Here is a 27,008-nt window from a genome sequence, read left to right on the forward strand (position 1 = left end):
TTCTCATACTGTCTACCCTTATGGTATGCTGTCTCATTTGTCTTTCACTATATTCTGTCACATTTTGGCACGACCAGAAATTTCTCTTTTTCCCCCCAGCTTTATTGAGGCATAATTGACATATAACATTGTGTGAGTTTAAGGTGTACAATGTGTTGATTTGATATATTTTGCAAAATGATTACCACAATAGCATTAGCTAACAATGTGTAACACCATATAATTACCATTTCTTTCTTGTGGTGAGACAGACATTTCTTATTTGAAGACCAAATTATTCTCTTTATTTCTAGTTGAGCAAAAGCACATCTGATACCATACATTCACATTCCCCTGTCTTCTCACACATTCTTTTACATTCATTCAAAATCAATAACAGAGGACATTGTTAAGAGTTAAAAGTTGAGGGACTTCCCCATGGTCCAGTGGTTAGGAATCCGCCTTCCAATGCAGGGGACACGGGTTCAATCCCTGGTCGAGGAACTGGGATCCCACATGCCACAGGGCAACTATACCTGCGAGCTGCAACTACTGAGCCCGTGCGCCACAAGTAGAGAGAAGCCCGCATGCCTCAACGAAAGACCCCACATGCCGCCTGCCGCAACTAAAATCTGACGCAGCCAAATAAATTAATATTAAAAAATATATATATATATAAAAAAAGAGTTAAGGGCTTCCCTGGTGGTGCAGTGGTTGAGAGTCCGCCTGCCGATGCAGGGGACACGTGTTCGTGCCCCGGTCCGGGAAGATCGCACATGCCGTGGAGCAGCTGGGCCCGTGAGCCATGGCCACGAAGCCTGTGCGTCCGGAGCCTGTGCTCCGCAACAGGAGAGGCCACAACAGTGAGAGGCCCGTGTACCGCAAAAGAAAAAAAAGAGTTAAAGGTTGAATGAGAGGGAAATTCTGAGGGCGTTAGAAATGAGTAATCTTATAACTTCCAGAGAGTTACAAATTGTAAGGGCTTTCCTTGTTTCTTAAGCATTAATTAATCTCTAAATTCTCTTTAGGGTGAGGCCAATTAGTCTTTTCCAGGTTTTGTATCTCCTAGGCACCTCAAAATAGGGACTAATTGCTAGAGATCGGGGAAGCCTACATAAGCCTGATTTCTTCAATAAATGTTCTTTTTTCCTGGTGTTTGGGAAGTCTTTCAGGGAGGCACTTTTAGAATTTGAATTGCATTTGGAAGCCTCCTCATATTAAAGAATGCAGACCACTGGGTATTTAGAATTCTGTTTCCTATCTTGTTTTAAGGTGCCTCTCAAATAAACAACTTTGTTCATGTTAAAAGTTCCCCAAGAGGACTTCCCTGGTGGCGCAGTGGTTAAGAATCCACCTGCCAGGGCTTCCCTGGTGGCGCAGTCGTCGAGAGTCCGCCTGCCGAGGCAGGGGACATGGGTTCGTGCCCTGGTCCGGGAAGATCCCACATGCTGCGGAGCGGCTGGGCCCATGAGCCATGGCCACTGAGCCTGCGCGTCCTGAGCCTGTGCTCCGCAACGGGAGAGGCCACAGCAGTGAGAGGCCCGCGTATTGAAGAAAAAAAAAAGAATCCACCTGCCAATGCAGGGGACATAGGTTCAAGCCCTGGTGTGAGAAGATCCCACATGCTGCGGAGCAATGAAGCCCGTGTGCCACAACTACTGAGCCTGTGCTCAAGAGCCTGCGAGACACAACTACTGAGCCCGTGTGCCACAACTACTGAGCCTGCACTCTAGAGCCCCAAGCCACAACTACTGAAGCCCATGCGCCTAGAGCCCGTGCTCCGCATCAAGAGAAGCCCGTGAACCGCAATGAAGAGTAGCCCCCCATTCGCCACAACTAGAGAAAGCCCGCGCGCAGCAACAAAGACCCAGTGCAGCCAAAAATAAATTTAAAAAAAAAAAAAGTCCCCAAGAGGCCATTTGTAATTTGAAATTTTTCCTTGGTGAAATTATGCCATTTATTGAGTATATTCATAATCTGAAAATGTGAAGGAAGCAGATAGAGGAGGGACAGAGGAGGCAAAGATTCAGGTTGAGAAAACACCATGTGACCTGCAACGATTGTTAAGGGTGGCACTTTTGCAACCATATGTCTCCAGAAGACATGAAGTGACACCAAAGATAAGCCGTCATCAATTGAGGGCCGATCAGAGCCTCAGCCCCAGCTAGACAGAACTAAGCAAAACACTTCTCAGGATTGTAAGGACTAAGGAATGTCCTTAGGAAGTTTTAGAAAAATTGACCCAATGCAGAGTTTGCCTAAAGATACTGGTCTAATGAGACCTTCTGAACTTGTGAGCCTTTGGGGCTGGCTGGAAAATACACTTATTAGGTCCTAGTCTGTCCTCTGCCTATGGGCTTCCTCTTACAGATGAATGATACTCAAGATACTGAACAAGCAGACAGATGATAGGAATGCTGTTAATTAGGTAGAAGCCAGATTTCACTCCTGAACAGAACAATCTGATAAGACTGAAAGTCAGAGGACCCACGTATCACCTTAACCCTGAAGTGCTTGAGAAAATTATTGAAGATCAGGTAACTCACTCTAGTAGGCAGGGTGGCCTTGAGCAGGTGGAAATCAAGTGGCCTCATATGTGCACACTGTTACAAAGTCATGGGTCTCCCCAGAAACAAGGTCAGCTGAAGGATTTATTTATAGTTAAAGAAAAAAAAGTTAGGTTTATTTAACTTGCTGCAACAAGCAGAGAACTAGAGGAAATAGGGATCTTCTCTATAGGGGGAGGCAGTAAGGAAGGCTACTCATTGGATACTGTTGTTAGATGAAGGACTATTGTTGGATTTTAGGGTGGAAGTTTGTAATCTGGGCAAGGACTAGTTAGAATTTGTAGACTAGATGAGTTGCTAGAACTCATGAAGTTCTAGTGTTAGATCAGATCTAGTGTCTATGCAGAGTTACTGTTAAATTAGTTTGCCTGAGGTCTTATCTTGAAACATGGATCTGAAGTATCTGGTATTAAAAAGAATTTGAGCTTAGATAGTCTGTGATGCATGTTGTGGTTTGGTTTGGTTCACTTCATCTGTTTTATGAGTCATAGTACAGTTATAAGTTGGGACTTCTGTTTTGATTCTGAGAGGCTGCTGGTGTTAGTTTCTTATGTGTATAAAAGTATATTTGTAATTGTTGAACGGCTTTAGGAAAAAACTTTGACTTCAAGAATTCAGTATTAGTTTTCTATTGCTGTGTAACAAATTACCACAAACTTAGTGGCTTAAAACAACGTTTTTTTAGCTCCTAGTTCTGTGGGTCAGAGGTACATTCATGGCATAGACTTCTCAGGGCTCAAAGGCTGAAATCAAGGTGCCTACCAGGCTGAGTTTACATGTGGAGGCTGGGGGAAGGATCTGATCTTTAGCACATTCAGGTTGCTGGCAGTTCCTTGTGGTGGTAGGAGTGAAGTCCTTATTTTTAGCTGGGGGCCACTCCCAGCTCCTAGAGTCTGCCTTCATTCCTTGCTCCGTGGCCTGCTCTATCTTCAAGCTAACAATGGAGAAATTGCACATCAAATCCCTCTCATGCTTCAGCTCTCTGAACTCCTATATCTGACCTCTAAATCCAGATTAAAAGGTCTTCTGTGATTAGGTCAGGTGCACCTGGACAGTCTCCCTATTTTAAGGTCATCTAATATGGGACCTTAATTATGCTTGCAAACTTCCTTCCAGCAGTACCTAGATCATTGATGGAGTAACTGGGAGAAGGTGTGTGTATACCATGGACCAGGCATCTTGTGGGGTCTGCCTTCTGCTAACCACAGTGCCTTTGTGTGTTTTGAAGCATAAGCCACAGAATTTCCTCTTTGTTATCTTAGTAACTCTTGGTTGCTTATAGGTGTAACTTAAATTTTAATGTTGCTGGTAAGAGTCAGTTTGGGGTATAGCTCTGCTGATTTGAGAGAAGTCTTATTTATGTATAAAACGGATTAACATAAGGAAAGTTATTGCCAGTGGGATTGCCTTTCTTTTTGCCCTTGGCATCTGTTACTTTTCTTTTAATAAAGTTTTTTATAAAAACTTGGAAAAATGTAGGGCAGAGCAGATAGGAAAAAAAAAGCTGTCTGTAGTCCAAACACTCTTGCTTATACTTTCATCCTTTTCTTCCAATTTTTATTGTTCAGTTAAAAGAATATCATTATGATCATATAGTGTACAAAATAATTGTATACTGACTTCTTACATACATTTTTTTCTGATTATAAAAGTGATACAGGGTAATCAGAGAAAGTTTAAAAATAGGCAAGTCGGAAGAATAAGATAATTTAGAATCTTGTTACCTAGCACTAATACTTGGGTATATTTCCTTATTGCCTTTTCTAATGCATTATTTAGTCACAATTTAGATCATATCGTATGGATTTATTTATTTATTTATTTAGATTTATTTTTAAACAGAGTTAAACACTGGACCACTTGTCAATTTTAAATAAAAGGTATTTGGCATATTACTTATCACCTATGAGTTTTTTGTATCCTAACCTTTAAAAGTGACTTCCTTAATTCTGTGTGAATTTTAGATTCATAAATATGCCTTTTATTTTTAAAATTTTACGTGTGTATGTACATATATGTATATTTATGATCAGTATCTTATGAGGGAAAAAATAGAGAGGGAAAAAAATAGACAAAGCATTCCATTGTCTGTTCAAATTGACTCACTCCCTCAGGGTCCCTGACAGCTGAGTTTTCACGATACCTTATATTTTAATATTATCAGTGGACCAAGGACATCAGCGTTTCCATTGGCTCTTCTTCCCTCTTGCTTTTTGAGACAAAATACCATGGCTCTGGCCTCCCTGTGGGGAACAGCAGCTCAGGAGAAGAAAATGCTTTGAAAAGAGGTCTTTAAAGAACATTCCAGACTTAGAGAGTGAAAGAGAGCACCTTGTGCCTCCTTTCCCATCTTCTCTTGGCTTCTCATACTGACTAGAATGCCAAAATGTCTCAGCTGAAGGTGCAGACTGATATCGGGCAGTTCCCAATGTTCCCTGCTGAAACATTGATAGACTGGGCACTCGCTGTATGAATTTTTAAAGAATACAGAAAATCATTATTTGAGTTCATACTTGTTAATGAAAATAGTTTTATTACTTACTATCCTTCTGTTTTTGAGGAGAGAGGTGAGGTAAAGACAAATATTTTGTTTTGTAATGTTCCTTGCAAAGTGTCCAAAATGTGATTTGGATGTGGTCATCAACCATGTCAAGAATGATTCTGTTTTAACAGCGGCATGAAAAAATCATTCTAGAAACACATTTCTTAGGACTGGGAAGGAACTGAAATATAGAATTTGCACATGAGTGGAAATTTGATCTCTGAGTTACATAATCTTCCTGAAATCAACCTAGACTTCTGAGTCTGGGGTTCAAAGTGAATAAAGCTAGACTTGAAAATCTTTGGTATCATGACTTCTGCAGTTTTTTCCTTAATTTTAATTCAACTCTGACTGGGGTCAGCTAGGCTCAAGTGTTTTTGCATTAAAAAGATTTTAAAAAAATTATTGACGTATAATACACAAAAGTGCACAGATCCTAACTGTACAGCTTGATAAATTTTCACAAAGGAAACATACTTGTGTAGCCAGTATTCAAATCAAGAAAACAGAACACTACCTACAGTAAGTGTTGAGGTAATTTTCTTTCAAGAAGGCTACGTAGGTGATATATTTTCTGAGTCCCTTTGATTTTCTGAATGTCTTTCTGTGACCTTCACAGATAATATAAAGTATTTGGCTGAGTACAAAACTTACAAGTTACAACCTTTTCTCCTTAGAGTTCTACACATATTCCAGTGATGTTAGAAATCTAATATTCTAGAAAAAAAAAACTGTAGACCATCATGATTTAAGTTTCTTCTTTATCCTTATAATTCAGAATTTTTTCAAGAATGTGCCTCTTGATTAGTTTTTCCTGAAATGCAACGATTCAGTGTGTTTAAGCAAACCTTTCTATATAGCTCAGAAAAGTTTTCTAATTTGTTTTGAGTATTTTTCCTGTTACATTTTTTCTAGTTTAGTTTTTCAGGAATATCATTAACCTCTTATTTTGGCTCTCCATCCTCTATTCTTTGTATGTCATTGTCTCTCACCATTTTCATATTTGTCCTTTTCCTTTGTATTCCAAAAGAACTTTTCTAGTTTGTCTTACATATTATATACTTTATTTTTATCAGTTTCATTTCTGTTCTTTGCTCTCTCCTAGCGTTCTCGTAGAATTGTTACAGTCAGTTCTGTTGTAATGATTGTCAAAATTCATTGAATTGTATGCTATGTAAAGATGATTAAGAAAAAAACATATATCTGATAAAGGACATACTCAGAATATATAAGAACTTTTATCAGTCAATGGAAAAAATATATTGAAGAATTTTTTTTTTTTTTTTTTTTTTTTTTTGCCGTACACGGGCCTCTCACCATTGTGGCCTCTCCCGTTGCGGAGCACAGGCTCCAGACGCGCTGGCTCAGCGGCCATGGCTCACAGGCCCAGCCACTTCGCGGCACGTGGGATCCTCCCTGACCGGGGCACGAACCCGTGTCCCCCGCATCGGCAGGCAGACTCTCAACCACTGCGCCACCAGGGAAGCCCCCTGAATAAATTTTTAAATGGACAAAAAATTGGTTGATTAGGCATGTCCCAAGAGGAAGATAGCCAATAAACAAGTGGAAGCGTGCTCAGCATCACTATTCACCAATGAAGTGTAAATTAGAACCACAAAGAGAAGTAGACACTCACTATAATGGAGTAAAACTTAAAAGTGACCAATACTAAGTGTTGGCAAGGAGTAACTGGAACCCTCACACCTTGCTGGTGTGGCTAAAATGGTATAAGACTTCAGTGAACTGTTTGATGAAACCTATGCCTACCCCCCTAACCTTGCATTCCCAATCCTGGGTGAAATGGGTGCTTACATCCACCATAAGACAGATAGAAGAATGTTCATAGCAACATTATTCATAGTAGCTCAGAATTGGAAAGGTTATCTAACACATTTTGCTGCCCCTAGCCTTATTAATGCAGTCGTGCTAAACATGTAGCAATCTGCTTTTAGTTTAATATGTGCTATTAATGAAAATTTATGTAGGGTACCCCCCCCAATTTTCTAATTTTTGAAATGTTTTTCAAATTTCTTAAAACTTTTTTCTTTAAACTAGTTTGATTTTGGAGCACTAAAAGAAAATTTGTTGCACAGATAGCCTAGAGCACCAATTATAAAAATGCCAACTTTTGGTCTGCATTTAGCCCAAATACTCTTTTATTCTTGGATCATTCTTAAGTTTCATTAATTTTAACTGCTTTTTGAATCTTACACGTTACTTTCCTATTTGAATGGTGCATTTATTTATTTATTTATTGCTCACTGCACTAGTTGTTTGCTCAGATTAACTGGTTAATGCTGTTTCATTTTTTGAATAACTACTAAAGAGCAGTGCTGTTCAATATAACTTTCTGAACTGATAGAAATGTTGTGTATTTATGCTCTCCAATATGGCAGTCACTGAGCACATGAGGTTATTGAGCATTGAAATGTGGTCAGTGCAACTGAGGAACTAAATTTTAAATTTTATTTAATTTTAATTAATTTAAATTTAAGTCTAAATGGCCACATGTGGCTAGTAGCTACTTTATTAGACAGTGTAGCTCTAGAGTTAAGAAGGATGAATTGAGAAAAATACAAGAATTTAGAATGATATGAAATTAGGAAAAAATGCATTTATCATTTAACTTAGAACATTCGTTCTCAATCTGCACATTAGGCTGCACATTAGGATTACCTGGAGAGCTTTTTGAAACTACCAGTTTCTGGGACACTAATCTAAAACCAGTTGAATCCAGATTTCTAGAAATGGATGAGGGCATTATATTTTCAGAAACTTCCTAGGTTATGCTAATGTACAATTGGAGTTAAAAATCAGTAAATTATAGTAGTGCTTCTTAATGTGCACCTGAACATCTTGTTAAAATGCAGATTCTGATTTCAATATATCTGAGTTAGGCCAGATATCCTGCACTTCTAACAAGCTCCTGGGTGATTCTGATATTTTTGATCCCCAGACTAAACTTTGAGGAGGAAACAATTTTAGGATGAAAGGTTGAGCAGGAGTTTACCGTATCTGAAATGAACATTTGGTGGCATAATTGTAGAATTCAACAGTTGATATCTGGCTCAGACTTAGTTTCTATATGTCTCAACAATAGTGTGTACATAATATATACCTCAAAGTACTTAATTAGAAATTGATGACGAACCAAACCTTTTCTCTGATCAGTGTCTAGGGAAGAGGTTTTGTTTTGTTTTGTTTTGTTTTGTTTGGATAAAATAGGGAAGAGCTCTCTGAAGAAGTAACATTTGAGCAGAGAATTGAGTAGAATGAAGGGGCTACCATGGCAGGTATGCAGTGGGCGTGAATGAGGTTCATGGCAACCAGCTCAACAGATAACCCAGCAGCTTTCACCACTGAAATAACAAAGATAAGAGTAGAAGTACGTGAAATAGGGACCAGGAAAACAATAGAAAAGATTAACAGAATTAAGAATTGGTTTTTGAAATGACTAACATAATTGACAGACTTTAGACTGAGAATAAAAGAGAAAAGACAAATAAATAAATTAAGAAATGAAAAAAGGAGACATTACAACTGATACCACAGAAATATAAAGGATTATAAGAGACTACTGTGAACAATTATCCACTACAAATTGGGTAGCCTAGAAGAAATAGATAAATTTCTAGACACACTTAACCTATGAAGACTGAATTATGAAGAAGTGGAAAACTCTGAACAGACCAATAACAAATAAGGAGACTGAATCAGTAATCTAAAACCTCCCAACAAAGAAAAGCCCAAGACCAGATGGTTTCATTGGTGAAATCTATCAAACATTTTAAAAAAGAATTCATACCAATCCTTCTCAAACTCTTCCAAAAAATTGAGGGGGAGGGAATGCTCCCAAACTCATTTTTTTTTGAGGCCAGCATTACTCTGATACAAAGGCCAGATAAGGAAACTATAAGAAAAGAAAACTGCAGACCAATATCCCTGATGAATAGAGATGCAAAACTTCTCAACAAAATATTAGCAAACCTAATTAACAGCATGTTAGAAAGATCATTCACCACAATCAAGTGATATTTATCCCTAGGATGCAAGGGTAATTCAACATATGCAAATCAACAAATGTGATATACATCACATTAATGGGATAAAAGATAAAAATCATATGATCATCTCAATAGATGCAAAAAAAGCATTTGACAAAAACAGCATCTTTTCTTGATAAATACACCCAACAAATTGCATATAGAAGGAACATACCTCAACTTAATAAAAGCCATATATGACCAGCCCACAGCCAACATCATATTCATCAATGAAAGGTTGAAAGCTTTTCCTCTAAGATCAGGAGTAAAATAAGGGTGCTTACTCTCACCTTTCTTATTCAACATAGTACTTGAAGTCCTAGCCAGAGCAATCAGGTAAGAAAATCAATCAATCCAGGTCAGAAAGTAAGATGTAAAATTGTCTTAGTTTGCAGATGACATGGTCTTACATAGAGAAAATCCTAAAGACTCCACCAAAACAAAAAACAAACAAAAAAACTGTTAGAACTAATAAACAAATTCAGTACAAAATCAACATACAGGAATAACTTGTATTGCTATACACTAACAATGCAATATCTGAAAAAGAAATAAAACAATTCCATTTACAATAACATCAAAAACAATAAAATACTTAGGAATAAATTTAATCAAGGAGGTGAAAGATCTGTACACTGAAAACTACAAGATTTTGATGAAATTGAAGAAGACATAAACAAATGGAAACACATCCTATATTCATAGATCAGAAGAATTAATATTATTAAAATGTCTGTACTACCCAAAGTTGTCTGGAGATTCAATGCAATTCCTATCAAAATGCCAATGGTTTTGGGCTTCCCTGGTGGCACAGTGGTTGAGAGTCTGCCTGCCGATGCAGGGGCATGGGTTCGTGCCCCGGTCCGGGAAGATCCCACATGCCGCAGAGTGGCTGGGCCCATGAGCCATGGCCACTGAGCCTGCGCGTCCGAAGCCTGTGCCCCACAACGGGAGAGGCCACAACAGTGAGAGGCCCTCATACCGCAAAAAAAAAAAAAAAAAGCCAATGGTTCTTTTTCACAGAAATAGAAAAAACAATCCTAAAGTTTGTGTGGAGCCACAAAAGACCCTGAATAACCAAAGCAATCTGGAGAAAGAAGAACAAAGTTTGAGGCATCATATGTCCTGATTTCAAACTATACTGCAAACCTCTAGTAGTCAAAACGGTATGGTATTGGCATAAAATAAAAACAGACACACAGGCCAATGGAACAGAATCAAGAGCTCAGAAATAAACCCTCACATATACAGTCAACTAATATTTGACAAGGGAGCCAAGAATATTCAATGAGGGAAAGGATAATCTCTTCAATAAGTGGTGTTGGGAAAGCTGTATAACTACAGTGCAGAAGAATGAAATTAGACCACTCACAAAAATTAACTCAAAATGGATTAAAGACTTAAACATAAGACCTGAAACTGTAAAACTCCTAGAAGGAAACATAGGGAAAAAGCTATTTGACATTGGTCTTGGTGACAATTTTGGGGGTATGACATCAAAAGCACAAGCAACAAAAGCAAAAATAACTGGGACTACATCAAACTAAAAAACTTCTGCAGAGAAAAAGAAACCATCAACCAAGTGAAAAGGCAACCTACAGAATGGGAGAAAGTATTTATAAATCATATGTCTGATAAGAGGTTAATATCCAAAGTATATAATAAACTCATACAACTCAATAGCAACAAACCCAAACAATCCAATTTAAAAATGGAAAGAGGAACTGAATAGACATTTTCCCAAAGGAGACATTACAGATGGCCAGCAGGTACATGAAAAGGTGCTCAACATCACTAATCATCAGGGAAATGCAAATTAAAATCATAGCAAGATATCACCTCAGACCTGTTAGAATGACTGTTTTTTGTTTTTTTTTTTTTAATGTGGATACACTTAAAGTGGCCTTTTCTATCACCAATCATCTTTTTTTTTTTTTTTTGGCTGTACGCGGGCCTCTCGCTGTTGTGGCCTCTCCCGTTGCGGAGCATGGGCTCCGGATGCGAAGGCTCAGCGGCCATGGCTCACGGGCCCAGCCGCTCCGCGGCATGTGGGATCCTCCCGGACCGGGGCGCGAACCCATGTCCCCTGCATCAACAGGCGGACTCCCAACCACTGCACCACCAGGGAAGCCCACCAATCATCTTTGAGTAACAAGAACCTCCTCTACTCTTAAAAAAAAGTACTGTAGTTTTATAACCCCTAAATTATCACATTTCTGGATAAATGGCCTTTTGATTCATAGTCAAAAAATATTTTTAACTCTATGCTCGTGTTTTGAGACCCTTTAATCCCTCTGTTAACCCTACTTTCTTGTTGGTAATGATTATAGTTTATAAAATAACATGCCTCTATTAAAAATGAAGGAACCAGGAACCCCAAGTGACAATATGAAGAAACCAATAAAGCAGTAACTTGAGCTCTGACACTACTGACATTTTGACTCTTTTATTTTAAAATGCCTATTTAATTTTTTGAACAAATAAAATGTCTGGAATTACTTATTAGCCTTGTAATCACTTGAGTACCTTTTCTTTGAAATTTGAAAAATTGTGCTAAGACATGATTTTGGAAGGATGACAGCCTTATAAATGGAATATTTAGAGACGCAACACACAGCCACAGAAATGAAGGGAAACTTCCATGTGTGGTGGTGAGTGGTTTATTTATAATTTGAAAGGATGCAAGAATTGAACCTCTGTGTTACAGTTCAAATACTTCATAGTTTAAAGCATGGATAAGATGTTAGAGGCTACAACTTCAGGGTCCAAGTGTTTAAGTTGTATTTCTTATTAATGAAATCCTGTGTGCCATTAAAGGCAGTTTGAAATGAACTTGTCAGAGATTTGGGTTTAGATTATCATCCACTGTGAAGTGAGTAGTGAAGCCAGTTGAATATCATCTTTTGTATACATTAGACATAAGACATAATAAAATCTCCAAACTTGGGCTTAGAGACATGTATATGCGTAGTATTTAAGTTTTGATTCTAGTCTTATTCTTTTTTTTTTTTTTTTTTTTGCGGTACGTGGGCCTCTCACTGTTGTGGCCTCTCCCGTTGCGGAGCACAGGCTCCGGACGCGCAGGCTCAGCGGCCATGGCTCACGGGCCCAGCCGCTCCACAGCATGTGGGATCCTCCCGGACCGGGGCACAAACCCGTGTCCCCTGCATAGGCAGGCGGACTCTTAACCACTGTGCCATCAGGGAAGCCCTCTAGTCTTATTCTTGTTCCCCCAAATCCACGTTTATCCAAACCAGTGTTACTCAAAAGTGTGGTCCGTGGACCAATGTCTGTCCACGAATTGTTACTAACTGCAGTAAATACAGAGAATTAGCATTTAAAAACTTTTATAGCAGCTTGACATTGGCACAACATCTATGCATGTGATCATTTTTCTAGTAATTTATTTTTATTGCATTTTACAAAGTATAGTTTTCCACTTGTTGATGCTGGGGTGGGGGCAGTTCCAACAGACAGTTTACAAAGCACTACTCTAGATCCTCTATTTTTCACTCAGAAATTCTGAACTCCATGTATTCATGTGGCCACATAGGGGCTGGGGCAAGGGACATGAAGACCAGTAAACTATGACTATGTGATGACTGGGAATACAGGTGCTGATTATCTGAGATTAGTGAGCATGAGAATTGCCTGGGGTACTTGTTAACCATGTGGAGGCCTGTGTAATCTCCAAAGATCCTGATTCCACACGTATGAGACCTAAGAATCTATGCTCTAAACAAATGCCTCTGATCAGTTGATTCTGATTAATTTTGTTTCTGGATAGGTTGTTTAAATCAGGATACTTGAGAGTAAAAGGAAGCATTATTAATAATTACATCAGGACAAAATAAATAAACCAGGATACTCAGACATAATGGTCACTCTTGTCTGGGGCATATTTTTTTACACAGAGGTTTAAAGTTTACTTGGAAAGTTTCTACTGTTTCCTTTCATTAGCAAACTTAGCTCGATTTCCTTTAGTCTTCTCTGGATCGTGGCTCTTCCCAGTCTTCTGTGAATCAATCTCAGCTATCGTATGTATAGAACTATCCAGTACAAGAAGGGAAATGGAATTCAGGGCTCTAAACATAGCTAGGGGTAACTTAGAGGGTGGTAAGACCCACTCCTTTAAAGTTGAAGATTCTTTTATTCTGATTTGAAGGGTATTGATTTTTTAAATAACCCTTACCATTTATGATAAAACTCTCCAGAAAGTGGGCATAGAGGGAACCTACCTCAACATAATAAAGGCCATATATGACAGACCCACAGCAAACATCATTCTCAATGGTGAAAAACTGAAAGCATTTCCTCTAAGATCAGGAACAAGACAAGGATGTCCACTCTCACCACTATTATTCAACAAAGTTTTGGAAGTCCTAGCCACGGCAATCAGAGAAGAAAAAGAAATAAAAGGAATACAATTTGGAAAAGAAGAAGTAAAACTGTAACTGTTTATGGATGACATGGTACTATACATAGAGAATCCTAAAAATGCCACCAGAAAACTACTAGAGCTGATCAATGAATTTGGTAAAGTTGCAGGATACAAAATTAATGCACAGAAATCTCTTGCATTCCTATACACTAACGATGAAAAATCTGAAAGAGAAATTAAGGAAACACTCCCATTTACCATTGCAACAAAAAGAATAAAATACCTAGGAATAAACCTACCTAGGGAGACAAAAGACCTGTATGCAGAAAACTATGCGACACTGATGAAAGAAGTTAAAGATGATACCAACAGATGGAGAGATATACCATGTTCTTGGATTGGAAGAAACAATATTGTGAAAATGACTATACTACCCAAAGCAATCTACAGATTCAATGCAATTCTTATCAAATTACCAATGGCATTTTTTACGGAACTAGAACAAAAAATCTTAAAATTTGTATGGAGGCAAAAAAGACCCTGAATAGCCAAAGCAGTCCTGAGGGAAAAAAACAGAGCTGGAGGATCAGACTCCCTGAATTCAGACTGTACTACAAAGCTACAGTAATCAAGACAGTATGGTACTGGCACAAAAACAGAAACATAGATCAATGGAACAAGATAGAAAGCCCAGAGATAAACCCACGCACCTATGGTCAACTAATCTATGACAAAGGAGGCACGGATATACAATGGAGAAAAGGCAGTCTCTTCAATAAGTGGTGCTGGGAAAACTGGACAGCTGCATGTAAAAGAATGAAATTAGAACACTCCCTAACACCATGCACAAAAATAAACTCAAAATGGATTTGAGACCTAAATGTAAGACCGGACACTATAAAACTCTTAGAGGAAAACATAGGAAGAACACTCTTTGACATAAATCACAGCAAGATCTTTTTTGATCCACCTCCTAGAGTAATGGAAATAAAAACAAAAATAAGCAAATGGGACCTAATGAAACTTCAAAGCTTTTGCACAGCAAAGGAAACCATAAACAAGAGGAAAAGACAACCCTCAGAATGGGAGAAAATATTTGCAAACAAATCAACGGACAAAGGATTAATCTCCAAAGTATATAAACAGCTCATGCAGCTCAATATTAAACAAATAAACAAGCTAATCCAAAAATGGGCAGAAGACCTAAATAGACATTTCTCCAAAGAAGACATACAGATGGCCAAGAAGCACATGAAAAGCTTCTCAACATCACTATTAGAGAAATGAAAATCAAAACTACAATGAGGTATCACCTCACACCAGTTAGAAAGGGCATCATCAGAAAATCTACAAACAACAAATGCTGGAGGGGGTGTGGAGAAAAGGGAACCCTTTTGCATTGTTGGTGGGAATGTAAATTGATACAGCCACTATGGAGAACAGTATGGAGGTTCCTTAAAAAACTAAAAATAGAATTACCATATGATCCAGCAATCCCACTACTGGGCATATACCCAGAGAAAACCATAATTCAAAAAGACACATGCACCCCAATGTTCATTGCAGCACTGTTTACAATAGCTAGGTCATGGAAGCAACCTAAATGCCCATCGACATACGAATGGATAAAGAAGTTGTGGTACATATATACAATGGAATATTACTCAGCCATAAAAAGGAATGAAATTAAGTCATTTGTTGAGACGCGGATGGATCTAGAGACTGCCATACCGAGTGAAGTAAGTCAGAAAGAGAAAAACAAATATCGTATATTAACGCATGTATGTGGAACCTAGAAAAATGGGACAGATGAACCAGTTTGCAGGGCAGAAGTTGAGACACAGATGTAGAGAACAAACGTATGGACACCAAGGGGGGAAAGCCGCAGTGGGATGGTGGTGGTGGTGTGCTGAACTGGGCAATTGGGAGTGACATATATACACTGATGTGTATAAAATTGATGACTAATAACCTGCTGTATAAAAATAAAATAAAATTCAAAAATTAAAAAAAAAAATAACCCTTACCTAAAAACTTAGGACTCTCCTGGAACTTTCTTTTATGCATGTTGTCCCAAGCCAATCTTAATTCCTCTTAGTGTTCCTGGCTCAGCTGTGTCCCATTTCTCTTAGCTAGGCATAATCCCCTTGATCCATTTCATCCTTACTTTCATTTAACTGACTTGTTTACTTGTTTTAAATAAATTACAACTGAAGAATTTGAGAGAAAGAAAAAATATCTTTCTAAATTTCCTCCTCAGGAGCTCTTTAGGTTGTTGTCACCTTTACTTACGTAACTTTTATGATATATAAGAAAAACGGGTTTCCTGTTCTGTAAACTGTTCTCTGATTACAACTGAGGTTGGAGGAAATGATTTTTATTAGTAAGTAATAATACTACTGGTAGAAGTCAAATAATATCTGTGGATCTCTTGTCTCTCATACTACCTCTGTTATGATACATTTTTGTCAATTCCAACATATTTGATTTTGTATTATTTCATCTTGTTTTTAGTTTAGTTTTTTTTTTTTGCGGTATGTGGGCCTCTCACTGTTGTGGCCTCTCCTGTTGCGGAGCACAGGCTCCAGACGCGCAGGCTCAGTGGCCATGGCTCATGGGCCCAGCCGCTCCGCGGCATGTGGGATCTTCCCGGACCGGGGCACAAACCCGTGTCCCCTGCATCGGCAGGCGGACTCTCAACCACTGCACCACCAGGGAAGCCCTGTTTTAAGTTTTTTGACCAATTTCTTTGATTTACAAAGTGGGCAATTAAAAACAATTTAGTAAAAATTTAAGTAAACTTGTTCAGGACTAACCTTCACCCTGTCTTATAGACTCACCAGATGAATGAATAAAAGACTCATCATAATATTTTATTTTTGTCTTATTTTAGATTTAGATTATCCTACTAAAATAGTATATTGATATTCCATATGAATTACACAAATTAAGACTAATTTGTCCTTTAAATTGAGACAGTTTTAAGAGGGAAAGGGGATGCTATTAACAGTTCTACTAGGAGAGCAGCTGAAATCTAGGACTGTCCTGAGTAAACTGGGATGTATATGGTCCCCTATCTCAGGATAATATTTGCTGGTTGGATAGCTACTATGATATTTTCAATGGGCTTTGAATAGTCAAAATGAGTCAAATTATAGCTAAGAGCATTATAAAACTTCCCATAGGACTTTCTTTATTTGTAAAAAATACAAAATGGAATGGCTAGATCAAGTCTAAAATTGTTTAAGTGCCTGTAGATTTCAACTTGGTTCTTAATAATACTTCCATAAAGCTAGAAGTGGAATAACCAGACAGTAACCACAAATTGAAATGAATCCCTCCTTTAAAACTTATGGTTTATAGACTTGTGGCTATTAGGTCACAGGGAATCTAAAGTAGACTACATTATAAGATAGGTAAAAGAAGAGGTGATAGCCAATTTTAAAATGTCAAAATTTTTTTCTGTTCAAGTTGCTAATTTACCATGATGTTGTATATAAACTTTATATCCAGTGTACACTGAAGTTAGTTGTTAGCATTTCGAGATTAGAAAACACAGCTAGACCTCCCATACCTATTTTTCTCAAGTTTATGCTCTGTTACTAGAGCAAGTTATTCTGTGAAAGAGCTCCATCCTGTTAGTTGTGTTCTTGTTATGAGTAATATTTTAAGCAACTACCTTTTATTAATACATACGTACGTACATAAAAAAAATCTATGATTCCCCTGATCAGGAACTGAAGTCAAACTTCCAAGACATGGTTTCATTAGGTCTGTTCTTTGGAAGAAATAAATGCCCTTTTAGTGTTGTGATTTCTTTTCCTTCATTTTTTTAAACCATAGTTTTCATTTTTAACACATTTTCCATAGATAAAAGATACTCATATCATGTAGTCCCTTGTCTCACTTTTAGCTTATCTACTGAATCAACTTCAAGTCTTTCATCTTTATATGTATAACATAATTTATACACGCACACACACATATATCTTTTAAATGACTTTAACTGTGACCTTTTAAAAAACTAGAATCGATCATCTATAATATATAGTATCTTCGATTTGTTTTCCTATGTAGTTCTGGTGCTGTGGATGTGAAATCGTGGCGATGCATTAGGTTTAATTTGTTACATAAAAGTAATGTGTTTATGGTTTTTCTCTATACCTTTAACTGTTAAAAAATTTTTTTTTCTCTCTTCCTAGCTGTCCCTTTTCCTCCAACACAGCGGCTTACTTTGAAGGAAGTATTTGAGAATGGGAAACCTAAAATTGATGTTTTGAAAAACCATTTGGTGAAGGAAGGGCGACTGGAAGAGGAAGTAGCCTTAAAGATAATCAATGATGGGGCTGCCATCCTGAGACAAGAGAAGACTATGATAGAAGTAGATGCTCCAATCACAGGTATGAGAAGTATTCGCATGGTGGTACTTAGATTTGAGCTAATTTGAGAAGTGATTACAAATAACCAACTAAAATGTGTGATCATTATTCTAGGAATTGTGAGCAGTCTTAGGGTTGTTTAGTATGTGTTATTCATTGAAGAAATACAATTTAAAATGTCTAATATTTCCAGTAGGACTATTTCGTATTGATAGATTGCCTGCAGTTATCGAGCAGTCCAGTCAAAAGCTAGACTGATTTAAGTTAAAAGTTAAACTGTGGTCCTATTGGTGTAATGCCCTCTCTCTTCTAAGACATAATTTTTCACCTCACCCTAGGTCTGTTTTTTTTCCTAGTATGTGGTGACATTCATGGACAGTTTTTTGACCTGATGAAGTTGTTTGAAGTTGGAGGATCACCTAGTAATACACGCTACCTCTTTCTGGGTGACTATGTGGACAGAGGCTATTTCAGTATAGAGGTAAATATTAAACTGGTGTGTTGGAACTATCATATTATCTTTTTAAAAAATTTCTTTCCATTCTTCAGTAGAAGAAATTAAAATGAGAACACACTGGCAGAATTTATAAACTTTGTTACTTTCAATAATTAAAGTGATAGAGATACGTTTTAATTGATATAAAAAGAACTATTCCTTTTATTAGCCAGTAAAAATCTGACATATAGAAGGCTATGTTAACGCTGCTTTGCAAATAACTTAAGTGTTTACCAGCCTTTCCTCTTTGTAGATAGTGTACAGGCTGTATATAAATGATATAAATTGCTGTTCACCCTAAGTGGGGTTTGGATTAGCTCACCTTAATTATAAAACTATAAGCTGCTGGGCTACATTGAACGCTTAGATTAACTGCCAATGCTGAATAATCAGGCACTTAGCCTCTTGTAGGAATAATTTATGATACTGTTGCACATAGGAAGTACATGTTCATTGAAGGAAAAAATGATTACAGTTAATGAAGTTAATGAAAACTCACAATTTATATATTTTGAAAATTGTATGATGACTGGAAAATGGTTAGATTTAAAACAAAATATAAGCTTTTATGTACAAAAGATAAAACTATTTCAAAACCTAATGGAATGACTTGAGTACAGTGGAACCACATTACATTCATATTTAATGTCCGTTGATTCAGCTGTACATGCTTGGCAAATAAAAGAGAAGTAACTTTTGAAATAGTGCAGGTAATCGAATTTATAATATCCCCAGAATAAGCATGAGATGAGAAATTGAGTCTGCTTGCTGTTCTTGCAGTCTTTAGTTCTGCCTCTCCCTCGTAGTGTGGGACCCTCACTGTACTATGTGGTTAAAGGTTTATTGTTCATGCAGCATCACTCCTAAATACAAGTCAACCCTCTCACCTGGTACTCAACCAAAAAAGCAGCTGTGATACTAAAGCTGCCAGAAAAATAAACGACAAGAGAAATATATCTTACTCTTTAGTTAGATAGATAGTCTAAGTGCATGAATCAGAAAAGTTCAGTGTTATCTTGCCAGTGTCTCAAATTCATTTAGTGTCATCTATGAGTTCGAAAGTTAATGATAGAAGCTAAGGAAATAAGCACATTCTCCCTGCTGCTCAGTAAATTCCCAAGATATCTAAATAGGTACCTGGGATGGGTGGAGATCATACTTGCAGACTGTAACATTAAAAGCTTCCCATATTCCTATCCACATCCTATTTTAATAGACAGTATGTCAAAAGTATGGGTGTTTGAAAGACTCACTGAATGCTTAGTTCTTTGTGTTTAGTAGCATGAGGAGGTTTTAGACGCTGAAGAAAAGAATACAGAACTTACTGAATTTTTAATTAATTTTATTTAATGAAATAACTTTTTAAAAAAAATTTATTTATTTATTTTTATTTTTGGCTGTGTTGGGTCTTCGTTTCTGTGCTTTGGCTTCCTCTAGTTGCGGCAAGCGGGGGCCACTCTTCATCGCGGTTCGCAGGCCTCGCACTGTCGCGGCGTCTCTTGTTGTGGAGCACAAGCTCCAGACGCACAGGCTCAGTAGTTGTGGCTCATGGGCCCAGTTGCTCCGCGGAATGTGGGATCTTCCCAGACCAGGACTCGAACCCGTGTCCCCTGCATTGGCAGGCAGATGCTCAACTACTGCGCCACCAGGGAAGCCCAGAAATAACTTTTTAAAAGGATAAATATTGTGCCAAATCATCCTCTGATTACATACTTTAAAAATAGTTTCAATGCATCAGTATATTCACAATACACACACACACACACACACACACACACACACACACACACACACAGACCCACGATGATTTTTGTACACATATGCCATATTCAGAATATTTTGTGTTAGCATATTTTTTCTGTCACTCATCAACAAATATTTCCTGAGTGCGAACTTTATGGCAGGCTCTGAGCATCAAATAATGAGTAGGATTCATGGTCTCTATGGGAGCTGACAGTCTAATAGAAAAGATTGCTTATGAATAGATTGCTCAGTACGATATGAAAATATTTATTTATTTTAATATTTATTTATGTATTTTGGCTGTGCCGGGTCTTTGTTGCAGCATACGGGATCTTTTAGTTGTGGCATGCAGACTTCTTAGTTGCAGCATGTGGGTTCTCAGTTGTAGCATGTGAACTCTTAGTTGCGGCATGCATACGGGATCTAGTTCCCCGACCAGGGGTTGAACCCCAGCCCCCTGCCTTGGGAGCATGGAGTCTTACCCACTGAACCACCAGGGAAGTCCCCAAAAGTACTTATTTAATTATTAGCAATAATCTTCATATTAGGACTGAGCACAGTGCCTGACACATAGTAGGCACTCAATATTTGTTGACTGAATGAATGTTAATAAATCATAGTTTATATTTGGCTTTATCGTGCTATTTGATGTTTGGCTAACAAAGCGTTTTTCTGGAACAGCTTAAGAGATAAATGAATCAAAACTTTAAATTGACAATGCTGTATTATACCAGTTTTAAAACTGAACTGTAGGATATATCTCATGTTAGTTGGAAGCCACTTATAGACCACTAAGATTATATAGATTTCTGTAAGCTACAACATAGTCTAACATGATACAAGTATATACTTGAACAATAAATTTTTATCAATGTGCTTGATAAGCATGAGTGTGATGTTTTTGTCAAACAGATGAAAATAAGGTGATGGGGTCCCTATTATAATTTTTTGTTATAAAGAGTCATTTTTTTGTAGAAAAATTGGGAAATGCAGAATCTAAGAAAAAAATTCTTACAAATAAAGTTATAAATGAATTATAATGAAATTACTGTTAACATTTTGTTATATTTCCTCACAGTCTTTTTCTTCTTTTACATGTGTATATTTTTTAAAGAAAGTTGAGATCGTTGTGTGCATTCTCTTTTGTAGTCTTTCCCCCCCACTCATCATTGTCTTGAGAGCACTTTTCTCTATCATTAAAATTTCTCCAAAAGTATGATTAGTGGTATAGATACCGTAGTTTATTTCACCATTTCTCTTTGGATAATTTGGTTTGTAGCAGGTACTGCTTATTTGCCTACCTTTTCTCTCTTCCCTCCTTACTATCAAATCCCTGTTTTGTTCAGATAAATGGGATTGGGGGTTGTCAGGGAGAACTAAATAGGTACCTGGGATGGGTGGAGATCATACTTGCAGATTGTAACATTGCACACTCTACCTATTTAAAAGTTCTCAGGGAGAACTTTTAATTTCAGAGAGGGAAGGCCCTTATCCCAGCCCAAGGGAATGAATTCTGGTTGGTTTGAACTAGTCATGGCAATCCATTCCCTGTTACCAGTAACTAGTCCAGGGTAAACATGAGATCCTCTTTTGCCCAGTAATATATAAAGGGACTTCTGCATGTTGTGTTGTCATTGTTGTTTGTGTGTGTTATTTTGAAATTTTTTCTTTCCAGATGAAAAGACTCTTGCAAGGTGAAAGCTTTTGGACCCCCATTCCCCTATGTCATGTCAAATGTGGGTGTGTGTACTGTAGCAGCCATTTTGTGACCATGAGGATGTGCTATAACTAAGAATGAAAAGCAGACCTGCTGTGAATAGCAGATCAAAGAGGGAGAGAGGGCATGATTTCTTGGTGAAGATGTTGAGCTGGTACACTAAACCTAGACATCTTGCCTCCAGACTGCTTGTTTTCTGAGATGTTTAAATGTCTTTATGGCTTAAGCAGCAGTTAATTGGATATTGTATCACTTGTACTGTAAGTGGTACAAGGTTGTTTTCCAGTTGTTTCCATTCTGCATATTGCTGCAATTAACATCTTTTTGAATACATCTTTAATAGCATTTCTGATATTTCCTTAGATTGGATTCTTATAATAGAATGAGTATTTTTAAGAGTGTGAGCATTTTTAAGACTTTTGATATGTATTGCCAAATCGTTTTCACAGAACTTTATTTTCTCTTCCATACTTAATAATTTCTCTTTCCTTGAGCCTGTATGAGAGAATCAAGGCATGATGATTTTTTTTTTTCCATGCCGGGAGCAAGCATTGATCTTTCCTGAAGCAACGTGGGCTTTGGTAGTACACCAGGGACTGGTCCAAATGTGACTAATAAAACAGAATAGTAAAGTTTCACTTTTGTCTGAGCCTTTTGATATTCCTTCTTCATTTGCACCCATTATAAAGTACTTCCTCTGTGGTAGGGGAAGCTAAATTTTAGTTTCCTTTCATTGATTTTATAATAAGAGAAAGGATTAAAGGGAACCTTTTCAGCATAGGATGTGTTGTACTAAATGCACAGGAGCCACCAAAGAGAAAATGTTATCAGATGTTTAGGTGATGTAAATGTTATCAGATGGACAACTAATGAACAGTTGTTGACATATAGAAATGATTCTTGAGATGGAGTAAAAATTCTGTTCACATAGGAATACAAAGAGTATCGAACAGATTTTCTGATAATCATGACCTTTAATTGATGTGTACAAGATAATTGTACAGTTGCATACTGATGTATAATACGAGGAAATAAAACTTGAGATTAGAGGCTGAGAAGTATATCAACCAAATTACATTGTAGTGTGGATGGGCATTATAACTCATTACTTCAAAAAGTTTAGTTGATCGTTACAGGAGGCAGAGATAAAGACCAAATAATTCAAAAGATATATCATGTTCTTGGTTGGGAAAGGTAAGTAGGAAGAGAGAAAGTGCTTTCTATGTTTATATATGAATTTAATGTAATTTTTCCTTGGAATATTTTGTGAAATTTGAAATATTATGTTGAAAACAAAAGTCAACCAAAAAAAGGAAAAAGCCATCCAATTATATTCATATGTGTCTATATATTTACATTTTATAGTGTTTATTTTGCAAGGTGTGTCTCAAAATGTACATTATTTTGATCCAACAATTTCATTTTTGAGAAACTATACTGCAGATGTACTCATAATTATGTACAATGACATATGAATGGTTTGTCACAATAATTGAGAAGTTCTACTGGCATTTAATGAGCAGGGTTCAGGAATACAAAACATCCTGCAACAAAGAATTATGCTTGTTAATAGTACCTAAGTTGAGAGGCATTGTTAAATTCTGGGGATGCGGAGATAAACAAGCAAAGCCAAGTCCTTTATTGTTTTGTTTTGTTTTTTTAATATTTATTTATTTATTTGGTTGCACCGGGTCTTAGTTGTGTCAGGTGGGCTCCTTAGTTGCGGCAGTCAGGCTTCTTAGTTGTGGCATGCATGTGGGATCTAGTTCCTGACCAGAGATCGAACTCGGGCCCCCTGCATTGGGAGTGCGGAGTCTTAACCACTGCAACACCTGGGAAGTCCCTACTGTGTTTTCTAGTGAGAGAGATGGCATCTTATATTTGCTTAGTGTCTATCGGGGTAAGGGACAAAAGGGGGACAGGAGTAGCTAATTTAGTTGGAGATCAGGGAAGTCCTATCTGAAGAGGTAATATCTGAACAAAAACTTGAATGACCTGAGGGAATGAGCCATGCGTAGATGGAGGGGTGGGGTGAGTACATTCCAGGCAAAGGGCATATCAAGTGTAAAAGCTCTGAGGAAGGAGCAAGCCTAAGGCAGCCCAGGAATAGAAACAAGGTCAGTGTGGCTAGACAGAATGAGTAAGGGGACAATGTAGACAGTGTATCAGAGACATAGGCAGGGTTTACATGATGTCAGGCCTTGCAAACCATGGTAGAGTTTGGGTTTTATTCTGAATGCAGTGGGAAGCCATTAGAGCTTTTTTGTTTGTTTATTTGTTTGTTAAGCATGGAAGTGACATATTCACATTTATTTATGTTTTAAAACAATTACTCTGGCTGTTACGTGGTGGACTGACTATGGGAGCCCAGAAAGACTAGTTAGTAATCTTATCCAGTAAGCATAGGCAGGAGATGTTCGTGACTTAGAGTAGGCATTTTGAGAAGCATTTGGATTCAGGATTTTGAAGTCTTTCCTTTCAAAAAGGAGGGAAATCTTGGTTGAATTAAGCTCTTAAGGTCATGGCACATTTATTACTAGTCTTTTCTAAGTCCCTCTATTGTTTTGTTTTGTTTTTCTTATCTGTGACCTCTATTTTCCTTACTCCCTCTCCCAACTATACATGTTTCTATTGTATTTAGTATATGCCTCAGAATACATATATTATTAATTTTTTAATATATAACGTTTTGGTGGGAAAAATATTTTAATTTTACATAAATGTTTTGGTGCTATTCAGTCGTTCTCAAACTTTAGCATGCATCATAATTACCTGGAGGGCTTGTTCAAAAACAGATTGCTGGAGCCCACCCCAGAATTTCTGATTCTTTAGGTCTGGGATAGACCCTGAGAATGTATATTCTAACAAGTTCCTGTGTGATGCTGATATACCACACTTTGATATGAATATGACCACCCTGAGAATCACTGCTGTAGCTGTCTTTCTGTTGATTTTTGTTTTTACATGTCAGTATGTTTTTAAGATCTATCTGGGTTTCTGTCTGCTCCATAGTATCCCATAGTATACATCTATGACATTTTAGTTCTCTGTTCTCAGTGGTGGACACTAGGTTGCCTCCAGTTTCTTTCTATCATGAACACTGCTGTGAAGCACACCCTTATATAAATCCACTTATGGTCCCATGTTTTAGTTTCTCTATGGTTTATGAACAAGAGTGGGATTGCTAGGGAAAAGGGTACCTACCTTCATATAACACTTGAACTGATTATTGTAGATCAGTCTTCAGAACAGCTGTACCAGTCTGTACTCCTACCAGTAGCACCTAAGAGTTCATATTTCCTCCTGTCCCTCTTCCAGAATTTGGTTTTATCTCATTTTCTAATATTTACCAAAATGATAAAGTAATATCTTATTGTCATTTCAATTAATATTTCTTTAATTACTAATGACACTGAGCATCTTCTCATATATTAGCCATTCCACCCATACAATCACTGTTAAGAGTTTCTTGTATGACATTTCAGAGATAGGTTAAGCATATACAAACATATTTGCATATCTGTTTTAAAAAATAAATGTACTTATTAAGGTACATTGCCCTTTAAGTGCTGCTTTATCTGGGTCCCACAGATTTTGACATGTATTGTTTTTATTATCATTCAGCATTTTTTAAAGAATTATCTTTAAACCCTAAGACAATGAAGCAGTATGTTTTTTGTTTCCAGTCATGTGGGATTTTTTTAGAGTTAGTATTTTGTTACTGATTCTAATTAGCATAATTTAATTAGAGAACATAATCTGAATAATATTCATTCTTTGGAATTTATTGAGACTCCCTTTGGAATTTATTGTGGTACCCAGTAGATTTTTGTGACTATCCCATATATACTTGAAAATAATGCATTCTGTACTTGTTCACTTGTTCTCTATAAGTTTGATTATTTTTGTTTGCTTGAACTATGATTTACTTTTGGGTCTGCATCAAAATCTCCAGCTAGAGTTATTGATTTATCTGTTTCTCACAATAGTCCTGTCAATTTTTGCTTATGTTTTGAAGCTGTATATGAATGAGATATGTATATTTTATGATTAGACTATACGATTGATTTTCATTATTCACGGATTCTGTATTTGTATATATGCCTCCCTACTAAAATTTATTTGTAATCCCCAAATCAATACACATAGTGATTTTGAGGTCCTAGGCCCTCTCAGTAGAAGGATCTAGGAGATATATATACGTACGCGTGTGTATATATATATACACACGCGTACGTATATATATGTACACACACTATATATATATATATATATATATATATGTAGCTTGGTTATATATAGTGTGTGTGTATATATATATATTATATATTATATACATATATAACTTGGATTAGTTCTCCCCCCTCCCATCCCTTTCTTTGTTACTTTGTTATCCATTTATAATACAGTTAGGCTCATTTGTTACTGTTCACATTATATTTGGGATTTCTATCACATGCTGGTTGATTTAAATACTTATTTTGAGTAATTTTAATACCCAAATAATTTTAATTACTGTGGTTCTAGAGGTCAAACCTATCTGAAGAGGTATGCTTTGAGAAGTGTCACTCCGGCCTCATCCCTCCTAACCTGTTCCCAGTCCCCACTTCTTTCCACCCATTTCCTCTATGCCTGCTCTAGGTAACCAGTCTCTTTAGTTTATGATTTATCTTTCCCTTATTTCTTATGCACAAATGAGCAGCTAATATATGTTTTTCTTATACCCCTTCTTTATTACATAAACAGTAGCATACTGTAGATACTCTTTCATTTTGCTTTTTTCTTAACAGTGTATCCTAGAAATTGCCCCAAATCAGTTTATAGAGAGATCTTTCTCATGTTTTTTTTCATAGCTTCATAGTACTTCATTGTGTGGATGTATCATAATTTGCTCAGCCTCTCTCCTTTGTATGGTCATTTAGGTTGTTTCAAATACTTTGCTGTTACAAACAACACTGCAACCTGTGTGTATGTATTTTCTTATTGTTGGAAGTGTTTCTTCAGGGTAGGCTCCTAGATGTGGTCAAAAGTTAAATGTATATGTGGTTTTGTCAGTTCTTGCCGAATTGTTTTATACCATGCAAATTATTTTTATGTAGTCAAATTTACCCATCTTTTCTTTTTTTGCCTTTGGACTTTTAGTCATTAGTTTTAAAGTTTT

At 37.1% G+C, this 27,008-nt stretch overlaps 1 protein-coding gene across 3 annotated transcripts in view; it reads left to right on the plus strand.

Annotated features, from left to right (window-relative positions):
* Nucleotides 1–27,008, plus strand: part of PPP3CC (protein phosphatase 3 catalytic subunit gamma) — a 91,724-nt gene that overhangs the window by 24,467 nt on the left and 40,249 nt on the right. For all 3 annotated transcript variants that reach the window (XM_082842269.1, XM_082842270.1, XM_082842268.1), the window contains exons 2-3: nt 17,715–17,912; nt 18,248–18,372. In XM_082842269.1, coding sequence (XP_082698395.1) covers nt 17,715–17,912; nt 18,248–18,372 — 323 coding nt within the window. The remainder of the gene's footprint in view (nt 1–17,714; nt 17,913–18,247; nt 18,373–27,008) is intronic.

This window comes from Leucopleurus acutus, assembly GCF_964270905.1.
Source record: "Leucopleurus acutus genome assembly, chromosome: 7".
Lineage (NCBI taxonomy): Eukaryota > Metazoa > Chordata > Mammalia > Artiodactyla > Delphinidae > Leucopleurus > Leucopleurus acutus.